The sequence below is a fragment of the Vigna unguiculata genome, chromosome 5, assembly GCF_037176805.1.
Source record: "Vigna unguiculata cultivar grain cowpea cultivar isolate G323 ecotype 2 chromosome 5, ASM3717680v1, whole genome shotgun sequence".
NCBI classification, from domain to species: domain Eukaryota; kingdom Viridiplantae; phylum Streptophyta; class Magnoliopsida; order Fabales; family Fabaceae; genus Vigna; species Vigna unguiculata.
Genome location: NC_140796.1, coordinates 9320868 through 9344915, shown reverse-complemented (window position 1 = coordinate 9344915; position 24048 = coordinate 9320868). Strand labels below are relative to the sequence as shown.

The 24048-nt window shown below is 34.5% G+C and overlaps 3 protein-coding genes across 8 annotated transcripts; 2 read left to right on the top strand and 1 right to left on the bottom strand.

The window, feature by feature from the left end:
- The first annotated feature begins 726 nt into the window (after window positions 1-726).
- LOC114183012 (receptor protein kinase-like protein ZAR1) lies at window positions 727-5893 on the top strand. The gene is made up of 2 exons (XM_028069839.2): window positions 727-2643; window positions 4825-5893. The coding sequence occupies exons 1-2, from the start codon at window positions 1155-1157 to the stop codon at window positions 5457-5459; spliced, it is 2124 nt and encodes a 707-aa protein (XP_027925640.2). The 5' UTR covers window positions 727-1154; the 3' UTR covers window positions 5460-5893.
- Window positions 5894-10204: 4311 nt separating this feature from the next.
- Window positions 10205-19522, top strand: LOC114185218 (MATE efflux family protein). 6 transcript variants are annotated; one of them, XR_014995193.1, is made up of 13 exons: window positions 10205-10477; window positions 11373-11497; window positions 11890-12048; window positions 12164-12297; window positions 13162-13297; window positions 13715-13811; window positions 13913-14013; window positions 16967-17130; window positions 17638-17709; window positions 17820-17936; window positions 18178-18472; window positions 18584-18702; window positions 18975-19522. XR_014995193.1 is itself a non-coding variant. In XM_028072829.2 (13 exons), exons 1-13 carry the CDS (start codon window positions 10263-10265, stop codon window positions 19033-19035), a joined length of 1590 nt encoding a protein of 529 aa, XP_027928630.2. In that variant the 5' UTR covers window positions 10205-10262; the 3' UTR covers window positions 19036-19522. The 6 variants fall into 6 exon arrangements, 2 of the variants coding, with proteins under 2 accessions (XP_027928630.2, XP_027928629.2); XR_014995195.1 differs by lacking the exon at window positions 18975-19522 and having other exon boundaries at window positions 18178-18258; window positions 18377-18472; window positions 18584-18603; XM_028072829.2 differs by having other exon boundaries at window positions 11896-12048; window positions 18377-18472.
- Window positions 19523-20100: 578 nt separating this feature from the next.
- Window positions 20101-22326, bottom strand: LOC114183882 (uncharacterized). The gene is made up of 2 exons (XM_028071048.2): window positions 22130-22326; window positions 20101-21846 (listed from the first exon to the last, which is right to left on the bottom strand). The coding sequence occupies exons 1-2, from the start codon at window positions 22153-22155 to the stop codon at window positions 20286-20288; spliced, it is 1587 nt and encodes a 528-aa protein (XP_027926849.2). The 5' UTR covers window positions 22156-22326; the 3' UTR covers window positions 20101-20285.
- Between the last annotated feature and the right edge of the window lie 1722 nt (window positions 22327-24048).

Below are 24048 nucleotides of genomic sequence, written 5' to 3'. Positions count from 1 at the left end.
AGGGGAAGATATCATTGGGCATGCATAAAGTTCTTCTATCTTTTGCCGATGCAAATCATTCCTGAAAGTATACGCACAAGAAATACTGAAAAAAATTGCATTATAGTTCGTGTGGCCATATGTTGTAGCTTCTAAGTTTCTTTTGCATGATTGTGAAGTAGATGCAATAATCACGTATAGTTTCATTCAAAGAATGAATAATTATGGCAAAATGGGCTTTTCGGTTGTACCCAATTAAGAAAAATTGAAAATAAATGTGACGTACAAAGAAGTGTTTTAATCTTCAATGCAGGAGGTAACCCTGCCATTATGAATGTTTATGAGTGGCGTTTGGTTGAAGTCCTTTGGTTTTGCCGATGCATCTATGATCCATCATTACTAGTAACATTTTTTTTTTCGGTTTATGAAACTAAAAACCTTAGAAATAAAAGTTTACTTAACTGAAATTCAAAGACACTAAATTGTTAAAAGTGAAACACGTGGCAAAATAAACCAGCAAGAAAAGTTGACTTTGTTGAAAATTGAAATAGATAAATTGGTCATGGATTCAAATGGTGGTGCAATGTTATAAGTATTTTATTATATTCAACTATGGTACACAAAATCCTTAAAAAAAAAAAAGTCCACAAAGGAAACACAATAGAAACAAATAAGAACTTTGAAAGAATTAATGTTTCACATGCACCAAGTTTCGTGTGAATAAAAACTTGTCTTTATTTGTTGTTATACAATTTTAAAAAAAGTATTGAGAGTCCACGATTCCAACTACAGCACAATGATCAACCACATTTCAACAACATCACCAACTCAAACAAATTCCAAATCAAATGATCCAATCTGAAGTTGTACCCAAATGAATGAAACAAAATTCTTCGTCCTCTCCCAAATAGCAATTGCTTCTCTTTCACTTCACTTCACTGTGTTCTTTCTTCTGTGTTTTAATTCTCTATCTTTTTGGCGGGAATTGGACCCCACCAAATTAAAATCTCGTCCTCTTCTCCCATTTCTCTCATAAATACAATACATGCTTTCTTTCTTACGCCTCAACAGAAAAAAAAAAAAACTTTCTTCTGCATTTCCACTCTCCAACACTGAACTCAAAGCTCCGTACCAGTTTATTTCTCTTCCAAACGGTGCCGTACAACGCATTCTAAATGACCGTTACACTCTTCATCTTTTTCCTCTTCTTCTTTCGCCCCGTCGTTGCTCTCTCCTCTGACGGCATCGCGCTTCTCACGCTAAAATTGGCGGTGGACGCGTCCTCCGCAGCCGCCTTCTCCAACTGGAACGACGCCGATGCCACCCCTTGTCGGTGGTCCGGCATCACGTGCGCCAACATCTCCGGCCAGCTCGAGCCGCGCGTTGTCGGCATCGCGATCTCCGGCAGGGGCCTCCGTGGCTACCTCCCGTCGGAGCTCGGCACGCTGCTCTACCTCCGTCGCCTCAACCTCCATACCAACGCCCTCCGGGGCGCCATCCCGGAGCAGCTATTCAACGCCACCGCGCTCCACAGCGTCTTCCTCCACGGTAACAACCTCTCCGGCACCCTCCCTGCCTCCATCTGCACCCTCCCTCGCCTCGAAAACCTCGACCTCTCCGATAACGCCCTCTCCGGCGCAGTGCCCGACACACTACGAAATTGTTCCCAGCTCCAGCGACTAATTCTCGCCCGCAACAAATTCTCCGGCGTCATTCCGTCGAGTCCCTGGCCAGAGCTGAAAAACCTTGTCCAGCTTGACCTGTCATCGAACCTTCTGGAAGGTTCGATCCCGGACGAACTCGGGGAGCTTAAAACCCTAACTGGAACCTTAAACCTCTCGTTCAATCACTTATCTGGTAAAATTCCTAAATCTCTTGGGAATTTGCCTGTTACGGTGAGTTTCGATCTTCGGAACAATGACTTGAACGGTGAGATTCCCCAGACGGGGTCGTTTTCGAACCAGGGTCCCACTGCGTTTCTCAACAATCCGAACCTGTGTGGGTTTCCTTTGCAGAAACCGTGCACAGGTTTAGCACCCAGCGAATTGGGGCGTGGTCCCAGTTCTCGTGGACCGGCGGCGCACCGATCTGGGAAGGGGCTGAGCCCCGGTTTGATTATTTTGATCTCGGTGGCGGACGCGGCCGGGGTGGCCTTGATCGGGCTTGTGGTGGTGTATGTTTATTGGAAGAGGAAGGGCAAGTCCAATGGGTGTAGTTGCACTTTGAAGAGGAAGTTTGGTGGGGAGAACGAGAAAGCTAGTTTGTGTTGTTGGTGTAATGGGATGAAGAGTGATGATTCTGAAGTGGAGGAGGTGGAGAAGGAAGAGGGGGAGGGTGGGAGAGGGGAAGGGGATTTGGTGGCCATTGATAAGGGTTTTAACTTTGAACTTGATGAGTTGTTGAGGGCTTCTGCATATGTGTTGGGGAAGAGTGGGTTAGGGATTGTGTATAAGGTTGTCCTGGGGAATGGGGTGCCTGTGGCTGTGAGGAGATTGGGGGAGGGTGGGGAACAGAGGTATAAGGAGTTTGCTGCTGAGGTTCAAGCCATTGGCAAAGTCAAGCATCCCAACATTGTGAAGTTGAGAGCATATTATTGGGCTCCTGATGAGAAGCTTTTGATCAGTGATTTCATCTCCAATGGCAATTTGGCCACTGCCCTTAGAGGTGAGTGTCTTCTTTCACATTCTATCCATCTTTTCATTTTTTTCCCTTTGTTTTCGATCATTTATTTTCTTCATTGCATTCCAATGACTAGGGTCTTTGATGTTTGGGGTCATTTCTCAGTAGTGATGATTATTATTCCCAGTTACACAGACAAAAATGGGATGTCTAGTAAATAGAGTTGCATAATAATAGTAATAAAAAATAATGATAACAGATGATAATTGGGTGAATTTTTATATTCGGCAACTCAAGATAAAGAAAGCTCGTTTTACTCAATTCCGTTTGTTTATGTCAAATGAATGGTATTGTACCAAATGAGATTTTTTTTAAGAAAAAAAGGGAGTGAGAATTAATTAAGGCCTGACCATCTACCATTCCAACCTCACTGACACATTGGTTTTTTACAAAATTTGGTGTTATTGTTTTTTATTAATCCAGCAATAAGTAAGTTTTTAGAAAATATTTAATATAGCATTATCACCGATGCGACCAATGAAAATATATTAATCAAAAGTAAAAGTGCAACAATAGCTTACTGCATTAGCAACTCTAGGCACTATTACCCATCACAGTATAATTTTTTTTATCACTAATGGTGGAATGTTTCCACTACTTAGGACTAATAATTGAATTATTATTCTAGAAGCTGATATATAATAAGCCTGTGAACTTATTCCCGGATTTTTTTACTCAGTTTTTGGCTTTCACTAGTTAGAAGAGTCATTTAACTGTGCAAACGAGGTTCTGTCCGCATGTTATTTTCTGTGTTTTTCACTGATTAGATTAACTGTTGTCCTTCTTAATTTAGCCAGAAAAAAAAAAAGTCCGTTTTGGAAAGGATTGGTATCAATATAAATTGAACATGTTTTTGTTCAGAGAAGTGATAATAATAAAATATGCTTTCAGGGAAACATGAAACTATTTGGGTTTGCTGTTCTTCAATTTTGAGTTGTTTTCATTGTGTGTGTTTGTTTTTTGCTAGGATAATAGAATTGTCGTTTCTGCTTTAGATTTGTGGGACAATGGGACCAAAATGGTAGGTTAACTGGTCCAAATGTGCAAATATTAAATTTTAACTTGTCTCGGTACAAATAAAGAAATGGCATTATATTTAATTTATTTGAGGTATAAGTGTATGGCTAGATGAGCAGTTTGGTTAGATGTTTATTTATTATTGCTAAGGGGCGTTAGATCCAAGAAAGTGTTTGGTGAGACAACAGTGCTAATGTTAATGACATCGCATTGGGGACATCCGACGAGAAAGTAAGACATTCACCATGTGTCTGGGAAATGTGATGGCAGTGGCACTCATGTTGGGGACCATGAGCTTCTAGATCTTTAGCTCACTTACTGCACATGGGCCACTTAACAAACCAAAACTTTAGGTGGAAAAGTTGCTGTTTCACAGTTTCAACTCATTTCCCTAGTGCTCTCTGTGTTTCACTTAGTTTTATCTACTTCTTTGGATCTCCTTTTTATACGCATACTTCCAGTTTCTCAGTTATCACAAACTCCGCAGACCGTATTTCTTAAAGTAAGCTTTGTACAGAGCCTTGTGTTTGTAGAATTGTAGAATTGAACTTCTAGTTTTTTTTTTTTTTTTTTTTAATTTATTTATTTATTTATTGTAGCGGAACTTCCTTGGTCTTTGACTCCCAGTAGAAAACGTAACTTTTCCTTGTTTCATTAATTTCTTTTTGGCTAAACTTTCTTACTTGATTACCCAGTCCCTTCGAGAGCTGTTTTCATACTGTTTTTCTGTCTCTGTTCTTCTAGGAAATTGTGAACACAGGTTAATTTTTTGCTTAGAAAACAACGTGTATAATATGGGATATAGATAATCCAACCAATAATTCATAATTTTTTGTATTTGAAATTATTTTATAAATTTTGTAAGTTTTTAACTTAAGAGCATCATGCAAACTTTCCGCCTCAAAGTCAATTCTAGTGGGTATATTTGAAATTATCTAGAAAAATATGTGAAATTGCTTTATGACCTTTCTCAAGAAAATATGTCAGTCTATATGAAGTTTGTATAAATTCATTTTTGAATCAATAGCATAATTTTTAATTGCAACAAAAAATAACATAATCCGTTGCATTCTACACTAAAATTATAATCTTCCCAATACAAAATTTCCGCTAAAAACAGTTCATATTTACTCCTACTTATTTATGCAGGAAGAAATGGTCAACCACCACCGAATTTCTCATGGTCAACCAGGCTAAGGATCATCAAAGGAACAGGCAGGGGATTGGCCTATCTCCATGAATGCAGTCCCAGAAAATTTGTTCATGGTGACATAAAACCCTCCAACATCCTCCTTGACACGGACTTTCAACCACACATTTCTGATTTTGGTCTTAACAGACTGATCAGCATCACAGGCAACAACCCATCCTCTGGTGGTTTTATGGGAGGAGCACTTCCTTACTTGAAGCCATCACAAACAGAGCGAACTAACAACTACAAAGCACCAGAAGCTCGGGTTCCCGGTTGCAGACCCACCCAGAAATGGGATGTATATTCATTTGGAGTTGTATTACTTGAATTGCTAACTGGAAAGTCCCCAGATTCTTCTCTGGCAGCATCAACTTCCATGGAAGTCCCTGATTTGGTGAGGTGGGTCAGGAAAGGGTTTGAACAAGAAAGTCCATTGTCTGAAATGGTCGATCCTTCAATGCTCCATGAAGTGCAAGCCAAGAAAGAAGTACTAGCCGTGTTTCATGTAGCACTGCAATGCACTGAGGGAGACCCTGAGATCAGGCCAAGGATGAAAACCGTCTCTGAAAATCTAGAAAAAATTGGATCATAAGGTTCTAACGTTTACAAGCTGAAGTACTGCACCTGAGACTGGAATTTCCTTGATACTCAATGAAGATGCATTGCAACCCCATAATGCATTTTTCTGTGGTACCACCCGGAAAATTTTCTCTTGGGGGTATCAAGATGGTGCTGCAAATGCTTAGCTATCTTCAACTGCGCTCGCAAGCCCTACTGTGTTTTCACGTTAAAGCAATTTTTTGACGGCTATCCCCATCACAGGTCTCTCCTCTTTATTCTTTTTTCGGCAAATGAAGGCACTTCGTAGAAATATTTAAATTTTGTTCTGATCTCATTTTATCACGAGTCTGATCACAATAATTTCACAATATTATGCGTTATTTGGTTGGCAAGTTAAGATGCAATCATGTGTATAATAAAATTAATTCAGATCTCTGTTATCAATGGCAACTCGGTTTCATTTCACATTTTTCTTTGGTGTTCTAAAGATTGACGGTACTCACAACAAATTTACGAATTAGTTCTCTTACCATTAACCAATCTAAAGACTATGCTGAAAAATAGCGACACGCACAGATACTGAATTTTAATTTAGTTTAACCTAATAATTTGTCTACATCAGGTACTAGAACAATCATCATGTATGTATTAAAATGGGAGTGTTTTTTGATAGAAATTAATAAGTTTTACCGAGTCACCTTATATTTCTCCCTTATTTGTGGATTTTCTCTTGATTTAAGAGGTAGTCATATTTTTTATTTATTTAATGTAATTTATGAAACCTGTATAAAAACATTTATAAACGTTATGTAATGTAATAACAAATGATGAGTTAACAAGTTATTCCTTGTTTCATACTTCCGTGAGTGTAAACTTTGTTTTGGTATTATAATGTCTCATTGATATCAAAGTGGTATCTGGTTACTACTGTGAGCCTAAAAGAGTGTGACTATATAGAAAAAGCATATATAGAAAGAAAATAAAACATGAGTGAGGATCGAGAGAGTTCTCATAGCCAAAAAAAAAAATGTTACAAAGAGTGAGATATAACAATCAATTATAATATTATATGGTCAGGTATCAAAGTAGATGGAAAACTTTATTATAGTTATTGGTTGTTGTTGATAATTACCTATTTAAAGGCTCACAATATCTGGAGCTTGATTGATCCAGGCTTATTAGATGACGCTAGTGTAGAAAAACAAAAGAAGGATTGGTTGGCTCTATCACAAAATCCAACAAGGAGTAGACTATTATATTTTTGGTAAAATTGCGAATTGTAAAACTAAAAATGCGTGGAACACTTTAAAGTTATCATACAAAGGAAAGACACAAAAGTCGAAGTTGTAATCTTTACATAGAGATTAAGATAAGTGTGAGATGTCCAACTAAAAAAGTGTTGAACAATATTTTACCCGTATTATCGACCTTGTTAATAAGATGAATGTATATGAAAAAGAGATACCTGACAAAAAGGTGGTGGAAATTTTTTTACGTATGTACCTTTCCAATTAAATATGATCATGTGGTGGCTCCAATAATGTATCAATAGTAGAGTTGCAGGGAAGCATTGAAAATCATATAAGGAAAATATCGAAAAAAACAAAAAAGATAAATCAAGAAAGAATGAAGATTCAGGTGAATTTCAACATTATAGTTAGGAATAATAATGTAGGATGGGCCGGTGTAGGTATGCAAGATGACTCAATTAATTTGTACCGACTTAAATTTCTAAAATTCAACAATACCAATATATATCTTGTGGTATGTTTCTTTTAAACAAACTTGTATATTAACATTTCTTCTCTAATATTTCTATTAATTCAAAAGTAGTTCTTTTATTTGCAGCTCAATCACAAAATCATTTGTATTTCCAATAGATTTGTACTTAAAATTATAAATATAACTTATTTTAAAAAATGAATTTATAAAAATATTATTTATACTAATTTAATTAAATAAATTTTGTTCGATTCTTATGCAAGCCGCGGTCAAACGTTATGCGAAGTAGACAAAAAAAATTGGTCTGAAGCGAGCCAACACATATATTCATCTCTAATTATAATAGAATGTAGTCAAGTTGAAGAAGATAGAGATTGTGATGGTTTCAATAATAGAGGAAGAGGAAATTTTAGAGGAAGAAGTCATGCCAATTTTAGAGGAAGAGGACGTTGAAAATTTCAATCAATGGAGAAACAATAATTCTTGGTCCTCTAATCATGGAAGAGGTAATGGCAAATTTTATCAAGATACTAATTTTAATTGCTTTCATTGTGGGAAGTTTGACCACAAAGCAACAAATTGTAGATTCTAGGGACATGTTAAGATTGCAGAAAACTAGTTCGAAGATATTGGTCAGAATTTGAACAACCCACAAAGTTTATTTTTAGCAAGTAATAATATTTTTGAAGATGAAAATATTTAGTATTCAGATATTGGTTGTAGTAATGTGGAAAAAATAAATTATTTTCTTTTCTAGATGAATCGGTAAAGTCTATAATAAAATTTGGCAACAATAATGCTATTCCGATTTTGGGGAAAGGTAGAATCACAATAATTTCATCTATGGTGATTCCTTCCATTTGTTTTTTTTTTTGTTAAATTATATTTAATTTCGTTATTTTCATTAATGTTGGTTAAATTGATAACTATTGAGCGTACATGTTGACAATTGACACTATTAACACGTGGACTATTTTAATCATGACTGTTTGTGTTTTGTTCAAATAAGTCCTAATTTTATTTAAATTTGTTCAAAGTCTCACCCTCCACTTCATCTTCCTTACTTTCTATTTCATAACCCTTCACCACTCATATCACTACCATTATTGTCACCGCCACCACCACCATCACCATTATCGCCGCTATAACACATGGTTCTCTTTTGTTCTCTTTACAGGCTACAAATTTCAATGAAAACTACATGATAAAGAAAGGTCCATGGAAGGAGACTATCTGAACATAAATGGTACTACTACTCCACAGAGAGAAGGTAGTGATGGTGGTTGTGGTGGTAATGATGGTTATGGGTTTAGTTTACTAATGGTGGTAGTGGTGACAATAGTAATGGTGGTTTTAGTTTGTTGATGGTGCTGATGGCGACAATAGTGGTGGTGATGGTGTGATGGCACAAATAGTGGGGGTGGTGGTGGCAGTGAAGGGGTGCACTGGTGAAGAGTTATAAAATAGAGGATGAGGAAGATGAAGTGGAAGGTGAAACTAAACTGAACAAATTTAACTTAAATAAGAATTTATCTGAACTAAACATAAACAATTGTGATTAAATTAGTAAAACAGTTAATGTATTGTAAACAATATTAGCATGTACACTCTGCTATTATCAATTTGAACAACATCAATAAAAATGACAAAATTTAACCTAATTTAGCAAAATAAAAACCAAATTGAACACGCAAAAAATGAAAAAAAGAAGAAGAAGAATTAAATTGAACAAACTGAATCAAATCAGAACCAAAATAATATTTAAACCTATAATTAAATATTAATTCTTTCAATGCACCTGTTCTTTTCCAACTAATTGGTTAAAAATAGAAATGAAAAAATGTAGTACATATGTACATGTTAAGTTGTACTACTGTACTTTTTGTAAGTGCAATTTGTTGAGTGTACTGCTTTGAAATAGAAATTTAGAAAAGAAAGGTATGTTATATATATATATATATATATTTTGTTTTTTCTTAATTAACTTTCAAATATCTCATATAAATATAAATTAAGATATATAACAATAAGGTTCTCTTTCTAGAGGACACAAATTATACTCAAATATAACTATTTTCTCTATATAATTATATAATTTATATAACCACTATTAATTTTCATGTAACCATTCCATTCCCTTTTTTATAAAATAATATATAAGAGAATGAAATAAAATTTAAAAACACGTGTTTAATTTTTTAATTGTAATATTTCATAATTACTCAAATTATTTTTTAAAATTTTCAAATTATAAAGATAAAGATAAAGATAGAACATCACTTGTGTTGTGTTTTCAATAGTAATGTAATAAGATTTCTTTCTTTTTGTGGATACAAATTTTTTCTAAATTTACTCTTAGATGTGAAACATACAAATGTTATCTTTTCTGCTACTCTTCCATTATACTTCTATTTTTAATATCTTTTACATTAAATAAATATTTTCTTAAATGTATTGAACTTATATTAACCGTAATATTTTATTTTTTAGAATTAGAAAAATGCAAATATATTTCATGTATGATTTTTCTCTAGTATAGAGATGTTAAAACATTAAAATTTTCTCTAGCGTAGAGATGTTAAAACATTAACATTAACATTCCCTATGATACAAATATTGTTTTTTTTTTAATTTATCTAATTAAAAATATTAGTTTTTAATTAAAATTTTCAATTTAATAATTAATTAAAATTTCCTCAACTATCTAAAATCGCTCTCTTTAATGTTTATACTTTGTTTTCTTAACTTCTTATTTCTGTCACCCTATCACTTTCATCTAATCTTCTCCTTGAAATTTTTTTGAAAAACTTTGGTGAAATATATTTATTCGAAATTTAGAATATAATTAACATGTTAAAAAATTGTTTATATTAAATTTAACTATTAAAAATAAATATTTATATGCTTCCAAAACTACAGAACTAAGGAAACCCAGTTGTAACCCACCAACCCAGATATTTGTGACCAAATAAATTCACACAAACCGTTAACTTAAAAAACGAAAAATAAAAATAAAAATAAAAATGAAAATGGAATAAATATATGGTTATTCTCTGTTTGGCATTTCCACTCTCATTGATTAATTTCTGATTCTCGTGCTCCAAATTCAGAAATGATGTATTCTCTCTCTACTTCTTTTCTTTGCACACACTCTTTCAAATCGCCGAAGTTGAAATTGAAACCTACCACTGAGCCTCATTGCTTCGCGCGTCTTCGTGTTCGAGTTCCATCCAGAGCTTCTTCCCGGAACGACAATGCCAACACTGATTCCGTTGAAGCTCCCTCCGTCTCTCATGATTCATCTTCCTCCCTGCGTCGTCGTTTCAGGTACTTTTTGGACCTTTTAGAACTTCTCTTTTTCCTTTTGCGACATTTGCTTTGTTTTCTTTTGAAGTTGATATCAAGTTTTTCAATCTTAGAATTCAGGTCTGATTGTAAATACTTCTCTCTGAGGACTTTCAGCAAAATCAAATATGAAGGAAACATGAAATAAATTTATCTGAAAACTAAAATTGTGCAAAATTTAAAAACAAAAAGAGTTTTTATAGGAGGTAATACGAGAGAGATTTTATGTTTACGAATATTTTAGCCTGAAGAAATTTGTTTCATATTTTCTTTCTATTTACTTTCTATTTAACTTAAATACTTGTCGTCTAATGATGTTTTTCTTTCTATGTAATTTAAATACTTTCTATTTCTCTATTGACTGATCATTGTTTTCCTATTTTATCTTTTAACACTTTTTCAAATTTATGGTATATAATATGTAATGAACAAAAGAAAGAAACTAACAAAGATAAAAAATTGTGACTGTGATTCCCACTTATACTAAAGGAACAAAGTAGCCGTAAAATTGTTCACTTTAAAATAACTGCTTTAAAATTTTACATGTAGAGTTACTTCTATTTGATTGACAGTGAAATAATTTCGTATTAAAAATAAGGTTTTTATTTCTATATATTTGTTTCTCGGGTTTTGGGGTTTAATTTGATCCATTGGCTGTTTATGCTATGTTTTGGGATTTTTTTTTATTTTTTTTATTTTTTGCGTAAGCTAGATTTTATTTGTTTGATTGTATGTTCATTTACACATTTGGGGTTTGGGAAATTGAATGTTGGGATTTGATAAGAAATGGGTGGATTAAATTTCATGAATTTATCGTCTATGCTTTCTTTGAAGCATATATATTTACTTTGAAGTTTGTTTATTGGGCCATGAACAGTAAAGGCTGGTTTAAATTTGATGAACTTGGGATGGAGATAGTGCTCATTGCCCTGCCTGCTGCTTTGGCGTTGGCGGCTGATCCTATTGCCTCATTGATTGACACTGCGTTTGTTGGCCATATAGGTACTTATGTGGAAGTGAATTTTATGATCTGAGCTTTACTTTAATTCAGGAAAAAAAAAGATTAACGAGTTAGCTGGCTGCTGCTTTTTATTCTGAATTCGGTAGTCGTTTTCGATTTTTACTACTACTAATTAAAAATTTACAAAATGCCATATTTGTTTCCCGTTTTAGTCTCGATACTTGAAATGATGAAAACAATTTAAATCTCATTTTTGTCATTTCTTATTCAAATTCTCAAACTCATGAAACAGAGTTTGTAATGATTACATTACACAGCTTTTTCTCAAACCAAAGTGTACCTTCTACTCGTCGTAGTAGCAAGTATTCGCTTTTTCTGTTTCTGTTTGTTCTGATTTGGATTGATAAATAATTACTGTAATCCTTCTATGCAGGGGCAGTTGAATTGGCTGCAGTTGGGGTTTCAGCTTCTGTGTTTAATCTTGTGTCAAAAGCATTCAATGTTCCATTACTTAATATTACTACATCCTTTGTGGCGGAGGAGCAGGCACTGATTAACAGGGAAGTAGAGTCCAGTCCAAAAGATGGAAATGGTTGGTATCACAAAGTTTTAGTAATGTCTAATTTTCCTGGACCTGGTCGTAATTTTATTTCAGATGTATCTACTAATAGTTTTGATCTCATGTGGGTGTTATCATGATTTCTCAGGCAAGTACCAAAGCAAGAAGCTCCTTCCTTCAGTTTCAACCTCTTTAGCACTTGCTGCAGCTCTTGGAATTGGGGAAACTGTGGCGCTTACCCTGGGCTCTGGCATTCTTTTGAATATCATGGGTATACCTGCTGTATGTCGTACTTGGCTAATCATTGATCCATATATTTTCTCATATAACTGATGTTACGTTTCCTTATGTTATTTCTTTTGACTGCATTTTACTGGCTAAACAAACCCACCCATTCAGCACAAAGAAAAGGAAAAAAAAGAAGAATCATTATCTCAGGACACTTGAAGCACATGTATTTATTCAGGTTTAGATCTAAATGTCTTTGAACAACCACCGTGTGGCAAGATAAATCTATCATGAACAATCTATCTTAACCGAAAGCAATATTTCAGGTTTAGCTAATATTTTGAACTTACATATGAGGTTTGCTTATGAACTTGTAATTAATTGCACGTAAGCTTGTTTTTTCTTACTCTTATTTTGTGCTGTGTAGTAATTTTAATGAATCATCTGAATGTTGGAAAACATAATAGGGGTTTTCAGTTGTAGACTTAGGTTCTTTTTTAAGATAGCTTTTAATTGGTATATAAAATGTGTTTGAGTTAGCTCCTTTGTGTTCTGTAAAAATTTGGAAAATTTTAAACACCAATTATGTTCTGTATTTGTAGCCAAACTGTTAATTCTCTGTGATTTGACTTTTGAGAAATATAACATTAACAATCAATATCAATAATATAAATATACATTTTTCCTTTGCATTCATTAGCTATCAGTATTATGGTATCCACAGCAAGAAAATTCACATATCCTGTTTTTTTTTTTTTTTTTTTTTTTTTTTTTTTTTTTTTATGGTTTGGGTGTCATGAAATTAAAAAAAAACATTTTTTTGGCTTCTCTTCACGGGCACTTGGTTTTATATGGTTGGGCTTTACTTTTATGATCTTGTTTGCATAATATTTTTTTCCATTTTTATATGCTGTACAGGATTCTCCGATGCGTGGACCTGCTGAGCAGTTTCTTTCATTGAGGGCCTTTGGTTCTCCCCCAATCGTGCTTGCATTAGCTGCACAAGGCACCTTTCGTGGATTTTTGGATACAAAGACACCTCTATATGCTGTTGGCAAGTATTTCAGCACTACTCATGTTACATACAAATAAAACTAGTGACAAAGTATTCATTTACCCACAGTACTTCTCAATAATTTTAACTGACAATTCTGAATTTTTTATTATTAACAATAGTTCAACTTTGACTGACACTTATCATGCTTTATGAATCAGGAAAAGAGACAAAGTTTACATTTTTTAAATTTTAAATTACAAACAAGTATCCATTCGCAAAGATGATCCATGGTTAAAGGGCAATATGTAATGGGGAATGCGTGATTATATGATGGTTTTATATAAATTGCCAGTGCAATTTGGCTGGCAGCTTCATGCTTTTACATTGCAAAATGCTCCATGCAACCCTGCTAATGTTGATGTGTACTTGTGTTGCTTGATGTGTAAATAATGAAGGTTTGTCTTGGAATGTCAGGCGCGGGAAACTTTCTTAATGCCATATTGGATCCAATTTTAATATTTGTTTTTGGCCTTGGTGTTAGTGGAGCTGCAGTTGCTACTGTGATCTCTGAGTACGTCAATGATGTGGTAAACTTAGTATTATCAGTGCATTGTGCACACATCCCTTAATTCATGGGATCTTATTTTAACAGAATTTCTCTTTGTTCACCAGATACTTAACAGCTTTCATACTGCTATGGAAGTTGAGCGGCAAAGTGTTGCTAATCCCTTTTGAATTTGATGGGAGAAAATTTTTTAGCTATCTGAAATCTGGTACGTCTTTCACAATTAAGTTCTACTGTTGCTTTTGCTGTCGGACCCTTCTATGAAAATTGGTACTGATAATGAAATGATCAAATGTGATTGATATTGGAAAGCGGCCTAAATTGTGGTCACTCCTAGCTACTAGTCGTAGCATCTTTAGGGGTTGCACTATTTTTAAATATAAAGATGATAATTTAGTCTCACATTGAGTAGAGATATGAGTCATGTTAGATATATTTTACTCTATGGGCCTAGGCCCATCTTTATGCAAAGCAATGTACATTCTATATATATTATGTTCTTTTGTTGTGCTTGTGAAACACAAAGATTCCATCATATAAATATCTATCATTTATTTCCATATGATATCGAGAGCCTAGTTGAATGCTTGTCCTCTTGGTGGATTGGCTGTCGATCATTGCCATTTTTTTTCCCAAAAATCATGTTTTGTTTTTGGCATCCTTTTAGTGTCATGCCTCCTTTGTCACATGCTCTACACCATTTATGCTGTTGTAGTCAACGTAACTAGAGACCTCACCATGATAGTTGCCTTGCCTAGGCGGCCATTGTGCCGTCAGACTGATGACCATCAAAGCATTCACACTCCTTTATATGTGTCTAGAAATAGGGGTACTTCTCTTTTCATCTGTCATTGGCAACTAGGCATGGCAGTGTGTTCAGCCATCATTCCAGCCAATCTCATTGGCGTCAGACTTGCCTCAATGTCCTCTCCTCCAATCTAGTCTTGATTTCGTTGTAGGGACTCATTTTACATATTTGCATCATGTTTTTGCTTAAGGGGCAAGATTATGTTGATCACCTCACCTAGACAATGTCCTCCATTGATGAGAAAGATCACCCTTGATAGTTGAAAGTTGATGCCCAAGTATGTTGTGTTCTTAAGTCAACTATTCATCCTCTTTTGAAGTTGATCTTTTGTGCTCACAAACATGAATTGGGGTTTAGAAGAAGTCCAATTGTTGCACACGAATGATGCTCTTTGCTTCTATTGTGTTTGCCAAAATCTCATGAGTATCATCACCCCTAAGTGCCTTGATAGCCTCATGGCTGAAAACTTAGGCAAAGTTCATGATCTTCTACATGATTCCAAAGAACTATTGCCTCCTACTGCATTCCTGCCCAAGAACTAGAGCAAAATCAAACCTTCTTTATGTTGATGTTGTTGTATGGGCTTCATGATGAGTATTCGTCAAATTGTGATCAAATTATGGGTTTTCAATTGTGCTCACACTGAATATTGCATGTTCCCCACCTTGTTACGTGTTTCATGCAAGTTACCACATAACATACCTTCTTTTGTCTTCTTTGTGATTCCTTAGCATTGGTATCTTACTATGATGACAATAATTGCTCTTGCAAATTAGACAAATGTCGTTCCAAATGTGATCATTATCACAAATTCAGTCATATAATTAATCAATCTGATACCTTGTCTGGTCACCCTTGTCAATTTCTATTGCTCCGCTGTCACACCTATGCGTTCTAATTTTGGTGCCACTCCCTTTAACAGTTTTAGACCTCCAACTCTTTTTTGTGACTTCCTCAAATGGTACGAGGAACGTCAAGCCTCCAGTTCCATTACTTTTGTTGTGCACATAGACTTTTCATTCACAAGTCTCACTCACTCCACCTATCTTAGCTTTTGAGTCTTCAACTTTGATGCCACCAATCATATATTTGGTAATAAGTCTCTTTTCTCGTCTCTTACCACTTATGGTTTTTTACTCTTTAGCATTGTGGCTAATGCCTCTCCAACCCCTTTTCAAGGTGTTGATACTATTCATTTCTCTCTTTTCTCTCCATTGACAATGTCCTTCATGTCCCTGGTCTTTGTTTGAATTATTGTCCCTTAGTTGTCGCACTCATTCTCTTGATTATTTTATTTCTTTTGCTATATATTTTGTTTTTTTAAAAGCCAAAGTTTGGAACAAATGATTGGTACCAGATGTGAGTCCCATGGCCTTTATCAACTATGAACCTTTGCTCATGTTGACTTGATGGTGAAATCCCTTTCTCTCATACATGTTCAATTGGGTCATTCTAGCTATCTAAGAAGATGCAATACCTTGTATCATGTCTGTATAAGTTGTTTACGTAGTTGTATTGTGTGAATTGTATCAATTAGGGACACATAGATTTAGTTCTTTTCCTAAGAGTGTTTCTGAACGAGCTTTGTCTCTTTTTTTTTTAGTTCACTCAAATATTTGGGGACCTGAGTCATATTAGGTCTACTTGAGGTTTTCGATATTTTGTAACTTTATTCTCAATGCAATTGGTTGTTTTGGTGGAAAATCGTTTTAAGGTTGGAAAAAGCAATATTTTAAGAATATTTTTAGAAGATAACACAATTCTTAAAATTAATGCCATGAACTGTTACAAGCCCACACCTCAAAAGCAAGAAGAAAAAGAAAGAAATGAAGTAAACATTAATGTTTGTATCATGTTGTTAATGGAAGCAGAATACATAAGGATAAGAGATCCCACTACCCAAAGCTACGCTCCTCTAGAGCAACACAGGCTGTTCCTCCCTTTTTACCAAAACCCGTCCTCCCTTAACTAACGGCAAAAATGAATACAAATAGGATTCCCATTCTTCCCTCCACGATTGATTTTTTTCTCTCATCCATATATTCTTCTCTGTACTCTAACTGTTCTACCTGTAAGTCATGCCTCCTCAGCCATCCAATTCTTCTTTCTCACATACACTTTTCCTCATCTTGTCTTAGTACCATCGTGGGCTAGTGATTGATGAAGCCCACTCATGCTCTGGGCCTCATCACGGACTGAATTGACTAATGCTCTCAACTCCTGCAAATTAGTTAATAGAGTTTTATTATAGGGATGGAGTACGATTTCATTAGCTTCAAAATGTTTTGTTTGGTTAACAACATCTATAATGAGGGATGCAGCATGTTTACTTTTTGACTATTGCCTTTTGTAGGTGGACTTCTTACTGCTAGGACTTTGGCCGTGTTTATAACTGTGACACTGTCAACATCTGTAGCAGCTCAGCAGGGCCCTATACCTATGGCTGGTCATCAAATTTGCATGCAAGTTTGGTTGTCTGTGTCTTTGCTCACTGATGCTCTGGCACTTGCTGGTCAGGTTAGATAATTATATTGCATTGGACTATAAATTGCATTTTGTTTGGATACACCAAGGTTATTCCAGTTTTAATGATCAATAAATATCTCAAGGGCACTTCATCTCACCCAGTTTCAAAATCGCATGATTGTAGAAGAATAAAATTTATAATATGAAATCTATTATGGTGAACATTTGAGGGCTTTCCCTTACCATATCAGGTGGAAAATTGGGGGGGCATTTCATTTTACATGATGAGCTTGATACTTTTCCATTTGCCAAGATACTGAATGGTAATAACAAGAAATAAGAAATACAATACATTACCAAAAAGGAAAGCAATTGGCAAGGATTGGAAGAATGGACTCTGTATATGCAGTTTCAAATGATACAGATGATATGATCTATTATTAGTAGAATTCATATTATTTGAAGATGGGATCCAAACTAACTATGTCAAAATTATTAGGTCTATGAAATTTATTTGGCTGAATCTTACCTGCATGTTAAAATGACATTTCTTTACAGGCACTTCTTGCCAGCAGTTACTCCGTGGGAAATTATAAACAAGCACGCCTTGTTATATACAGAGTGATACAGGTTGTCACCAGAAATTGCTTTCTTCTTTCTTACATACCTTCTTTTAGTTAGATTGGAACTTATACTGACCCAGAATTCTTTTCTCCTACTCTATTTTACATGTTAAACAGATTGGTTTAGGAGCAGGATTCAGTTTGTCTATGATCTTATTCTTTTGGTTTGGATCATTTTCTACTTTATTTAGCACAGATTCTGAAGTTTTGGATGTTGCTCGCTCAGGTATATGGGTAAGAAACCACAGATTTGCAGAAAGTAACCTTTATTATCATTTTGTAGGCTTTATATGCTACTCCCTTGCTGATTTGGACTCAGCCTGATAGAAATGGGTCTGAATGGCCAAGTCATGAGAGCCAACTCCAAATTGAAATACTTATGTTTAAAAGCACTATAGGGCATTTTCTAATGTATTTCATTTGAATGTCTGTTTCTATTGTTTTTTTTTTTTTTGCCTGATTGTTCTTCCTCTAGCCTCTAGTGTGGATATACCTTGAAAGCTAATGTTTTTGGACAGTATCAGAATTATTGTGATTGATGGCTATTTAAGACATGGTAACCTTTTAGTATAACTAATAAATATTCATTATATGCCGTGCAATTCTCCATTCTTTCTGTGGAAGCATGTATTCACAAGTCATTTGGCATTCCTGACATTTAGTTACAAATGCAGTTTATTGCTGGATCTCAACCAGTGAATGCTTTGGCATTTGTTATTGACGGGCTTTATTATGGGGTATCAGACTATGGATTCGCTGCTTACTCAATGGTATTTGCCTAGTTCAATGATTGAAAGATAGTTACTCATTCCATATGATTGTTTCCTATGAACTCGTTTCCTTGTGTCCTATTTTTTCCTTTTGGCTTTTGTTTTGGGTAGGTGCTGGTTGGACTAGTTTCTTCAGCTTTCCTTCTGGTGGCTGCTCCAGCAGGGCTTCCTGGAGTCTGGACTGGATTGTTTATCTTCATGGCTTTGCGTGTTGTAGCTGGAGTTTGGAGGTGAAGTATTTAATTCATTTTGAAGGTGGTAGTTGGGAAACTTCATGTTCGTGTATTAAGACCCGTTAGTCCTCCTTATTCAAATCCTAGCTCAAAGAGCAAAGGAAAAAACATATAGTACATGTTGGATGAATCTGAATTGTCATCAAGTTGTATTTTTACCTTTTCTTCTCTCCTATCTTGATTTTTTTACTAGGGAGGTGTAGGGTATCCATCCACGAACAGAATTTTCTTAAGATTTTTTTTTGAGTTAATATTGTTCGTTTCTTCAGGTTGAGCAGCAAAAGTGGGCCTTGGGATACAATCTGGTACAAAGACGGAGCAGAAGATTGACTAAATGCATTCAAAGTCATTTACTCGGTACTCAAAAGTTCCAACCATAACCAGGTTAAAAAGCCGTTTTTAGGATGATGAAGACATGACTTGTTGATTTTCAAAGAGCTCTAATATGCGGACTCTAAAGCCTTGCAATCAAGAGAATCCAGCATGATAGCAGGCCAATAATAAATTATCAAAATGTCTCAGCAATTGCTGCATACCGATTGCCAAAATCTCGGATACAGGTACATACTGAATGACCAACAGAACAGGGAAGGAGAAAATGGTTAATGACCAGCTTACTTTTTGTTCAAAATTTGTATTTATTACGAAGTTATGCAGAATTTTGTATATTTTCATTGGTAAAGGCTGCAATGTAAGTGAAAATAGGTACTCTGAATTGTCCTTTGCTGCTATTCAAGTTAGGTGGGTATGATATGTATTATGTACAACTTTGTTAATGGTTATCATTAATCTTCAAGCTATTATGATTATTCATTCAGTGGTATTAGCTGTTAACGATTTCACATACATCTAGTTAATTTGTCTTTCATTATTTACTTATTTTTATTAACCAACGTCAGTGAGTGGTTGTTAAATAAATAATTATCAACTTTAAGTATATAGTCATTAAGGTTTTCATCAAAGATAATCTTAGCAATCGTATGGAAAGTTAAATGATTTTTCTCTTTGATTAAAACTAAATTAAATTATTCTTGTAGAAAGAGTTTAACCTTTTTCTTTTAAAGATTAAATGTTAATTCTTATGAGTCGTTTCAAATAATATTAAAGTTAAATTGAAATTTTGTAGATTTTCTTTAGCAGTAAATAAATTATATTTATTTAGTTTGTTTAGTAACGAGTGGTTAGTTTAGATAGTATATCTCTAATTTTTCTTGGCTTAAGTTCAAGTTAGGAAAAATAAAACCTTGAAAGAACCAGTCCCACTATTGTCTAGACGAAAAGCTAGTGCTTGTAATAAAATAAACCTTTTGTACTAAAAGGTCATGAAGTATGCACTTTAAGATATCAAATATAACTTTATGGATAGTGACAACAATAATGTACGTGGGAATTCAGTTTAAGACTATAAGCTAGCATCATAGTTGTTCAACATTTATTAACATGATACAAAATTCTTACTACAAAGTCTCTATAGTGAATGAGAACAGAAACATAACTTATTGAATCGCAAGGTCGGGGAAAACCATGGTATAAGTAACCCCACCAAAGCGAAAAACAAACACTGCAAGTCTTCAGGAATACTAGGATCCTATTTGGGGAAAACATACATCAAGTAACTTCCGCTCCTCCAATAAGCCAAAATCATAATCAGGATTTAAGAAACTATAATCATAACCCACTTCCAAGTCTGCAAACTGCATGTTATTCCAATGCTCTGGAAGGTAACCACCAAGTTTGTGTAGCTGTTGAGAAAGATCACACAAACATAGAGAATTTCTGCTTGTGTTGATGTTGTTCATAGCATCAATTTGGGACATGCTTTCAATTGGTCCAACAGTGCCACCACCAAACATATGAATTCCTTGCATTGAAGGATAATTGGAATCCCCAACCATGGATGCCTGAGTTTTGTAATGAATAGAATGTGCTCTCAGCTTGCATTCCAAACACTTAAGCTGAGTTCTCATCTCATCAAAATGTTCAGTTCTATAATGCTCATGTGGTGACTGATCATGACTAATCTTCAAGCTCTTGCTGTGACACAGGCCCAGGATTTCAGAAATTACTTCCTCGGTATGTTTTCTTGCTATGGATGCCTCAGTTTGGTTGTTACTAAAGTGCTCAGAATGTGGTTTTGAATTGCTATCTGGCAGCATGTTATGCATACATCCAAGGCAATGGCTGCTGCAGCTTAACTCACATGGTTTCAAAGCTTCAACTGATTCTCCTCTTGTTTCTTCACTCTTCTCCACAATGTCATGTTCAGCAGCATCAGAAGAGCTGCAGTAGTTAGCTCCTGTATTCATGGCTATGTCCAAAGGCTCATTCTGCAAGAGATTATTTCCCTCTTCACCTATGCCAGAATTTTTCAAAACCCTCTCCAATTCTCTCTCTATCCCTTCACTTTCTTCAGGTATTTCAGACTTAATATTCTTCAAAGTTATTGCCTTACATTCCTCACTTGTTTGACATTGTTCAAAGCCACTTGTCATTTCCTTCAACTCCTCTATTGAGTCATCAGCTACACAACCTCCAGAAAGAACCAGTTTCTCTTGTGTTACCTCAAAAACACCAACCTCAGAAAACCTTGGTTTCTCTTCATGAGGCTGATGAAGGTTCCTTTCTGACCCAGCTTTTTCAACATCACCGTCATTCTCTGAAGAACCACTCGGTGATTTTTTATCACATCCACTAGATGATGATGATGATGATGATGATCCATTAGAGTGTATTGGCTCCACAGAAGGGTCGGGAAAATTCAAACGCGCAGAGGAGCCATACATGGCCTTCGCAGCTTCATCATAAGCAAGAGCAGCTTCAAGTGCAGTGGAGAAAGTACCAAGCCAAAGCCTATTTGCTTTTTCACCCACAAGCTTTCCATTGATTGGTTCGCGAATCTCAGCAACCCATTTCCCCCAAATTCTTTGCCTCACACCTCTGAACTTGCAATCGGAGTTCTGAGGCCCTCCCTTACCTCTCATGCACCCTTTTCTCGACCCTTTTGCCGGAGCTTTCTGAATCACTTCCACCCCATTCTCTCTTGACCCAAGTTGTTGCTTCCTGTTATACTCTTTCCACTTTTCAAGAGTGTTCTCCACAGAATCACTTCCACTACTGCGCCTCTTACGCGATTTCCTCTCCCTGCACCCATTCCAACCAACAAATAAAAACCTTAACTTTCCACTCAAACAACGAAATTTTTATATAGAAACATATAGCATAACAAAGCTTATGCAGTAATCACAAACTGCGTATGACATGATAGCGTATGATATGATAAATTTATTGACTTCTCTAATCATTTTCTCAGAAACTAAGCAAAACATGATTTTTTATGCACGAAATCTGATTGGGTAGCAGAAAGTAAACGAAACAGAATAAAAACCAGATAGAGTTGAGATGAATGAAGAAGTGAGGTACTGACCCAGAAACGTTAGTATTGGTCTTCATGCGCTTCTGCTATGGAAGAAGCATGTAGCAATAGGATGCAATATGGTTCCTTGTAGAAGATGGTGTTGGGATATGAAATGAAATAGCTAGTAAGAAATTGTGTTGCAGGGTTTTAGAGAGGTTTTGGATTTTCCTATGTTGCGGCTGTTTGATTTGGATGTTTGTGTGTTTTGTGAATACAAACGTCATGCTTGACTTGTTGTCTAAGAAAAAGTTGAAGAATTCAATTTACGTTTGGAAGAGCGAAACGAGGATTGGTAGGTTTAGATAGGCATGATGACGTGGCACTCTCTCACATGGTGTTCGCGAGGCTGATGAGCATCTGGGGTTCTGACACGTGGCGGAAATGGTTTCACGGTGGCAACTCCATAGAAGCTTTCTTCACTGCGAAGGGCTCTTTTTCTATTTGGTCTTACTTTCTGCAACTCTTCACTTATCTCTTTATTTTTTACGCTCATTATAATAACAAATTTTCAATTTTACGTTCTTTTATTTTATTTTTCTAAAATACATTCGTATAAATCTTGATAATGTTCTATCTTTAGCTAGTACACCCTACACTAAGTTATCGTATTATTAATAAATTTTTTTTGCTGATAGCTTTTTTGAATCATGCATTTATCCTATAATAATATAACAGAACTTTCAAATAAATTATAAATTTAGATTTGGATAAAACTTGAGCATTCAAATATTATTTTTAATAGTAAATGTCTTTTAGTTATTGAATCATGTATTTAATTCCATTCAAACATTTGTTGAATATTTAAAGATTTAAAAAAATACTTGAATAGATGACAAAAATAGAGATATATTATTGTGAATGAATATGTATAAGAGTTATTTATTATAGTATTAGTCACTAGTTAGATAATTTTTTAATGGTTAATCTCTAAGCACAAATGAATAATTTATAATAATATATGATGGATTCTCATTTATCTTTTAAATATAATTATTTTCTTCACATAAGATGAAAAATCGTTTCAATGAGTTTTATTATGCCAAACATAAAATAAATAAAGAAATCACAATATTTAAAAAATTACTTTTTAAGTTTTAAAAAATGTTAGCTACAATATTTGATAATAACCATTTTTTTTTTACTCTAAACACGATAACAACACAAATACAGTTCTTTTATGGGCTAGGTGTAGATAATAGTTATAATATAGGTAAGTAAGTAAAATATTAATTAGTATATAAATCAATTCACACAACCTCATGAAATATCTTTTACATATGATGTTTCCAAAATCGACTGAAGATAAGTATTGTTAAATGTGATGTACCTTACCAACAAACTAATCATTAATGTCTTGAATGAAGCTAGTTCATATTATTTCTCTATTATTTTCTTTTTCCTTTTCCTCTCACAGTTTCATGTCTATCTTGTTAAATTATATTTCTAGAATTTTAAAATATTATTAATAAGTTATCCTTATTGTAATAGAAAGAGTATAAATCTTATTATATAGTAAAAGTTATTTTGCCTTCATGTGTATCATTTTTTATAACTATTTTTATTATTAGTTTTTAATTTTCAAGGGACGAGTTCTCTTTCATGTCATTATCATATTGTCTTTATATTGAATGTGTAAAGATAAAATAATTGCAAATGGGACTGAAATCAGAGAAGAAAAGAAGAAGAAGATAAGTTCTTTGGCAAATAATATAAAAAAGGAAACACATCATTTTAATTTTAACTTTAGAGCAAGAAGAGTTAAATATCCCCAAAAATAACATTGAGAAAGTAAGTATTATTGAAAATTTACTCATTGCATTAAGAAAGTAAGAAACATCGTTTGTTAAATATTTTAGAGTCATATATGGTTTTTATTTCTTTAATAATAAAAATTAGAATTAGTATTTTCTTTTTAAATTTTGGTGGAA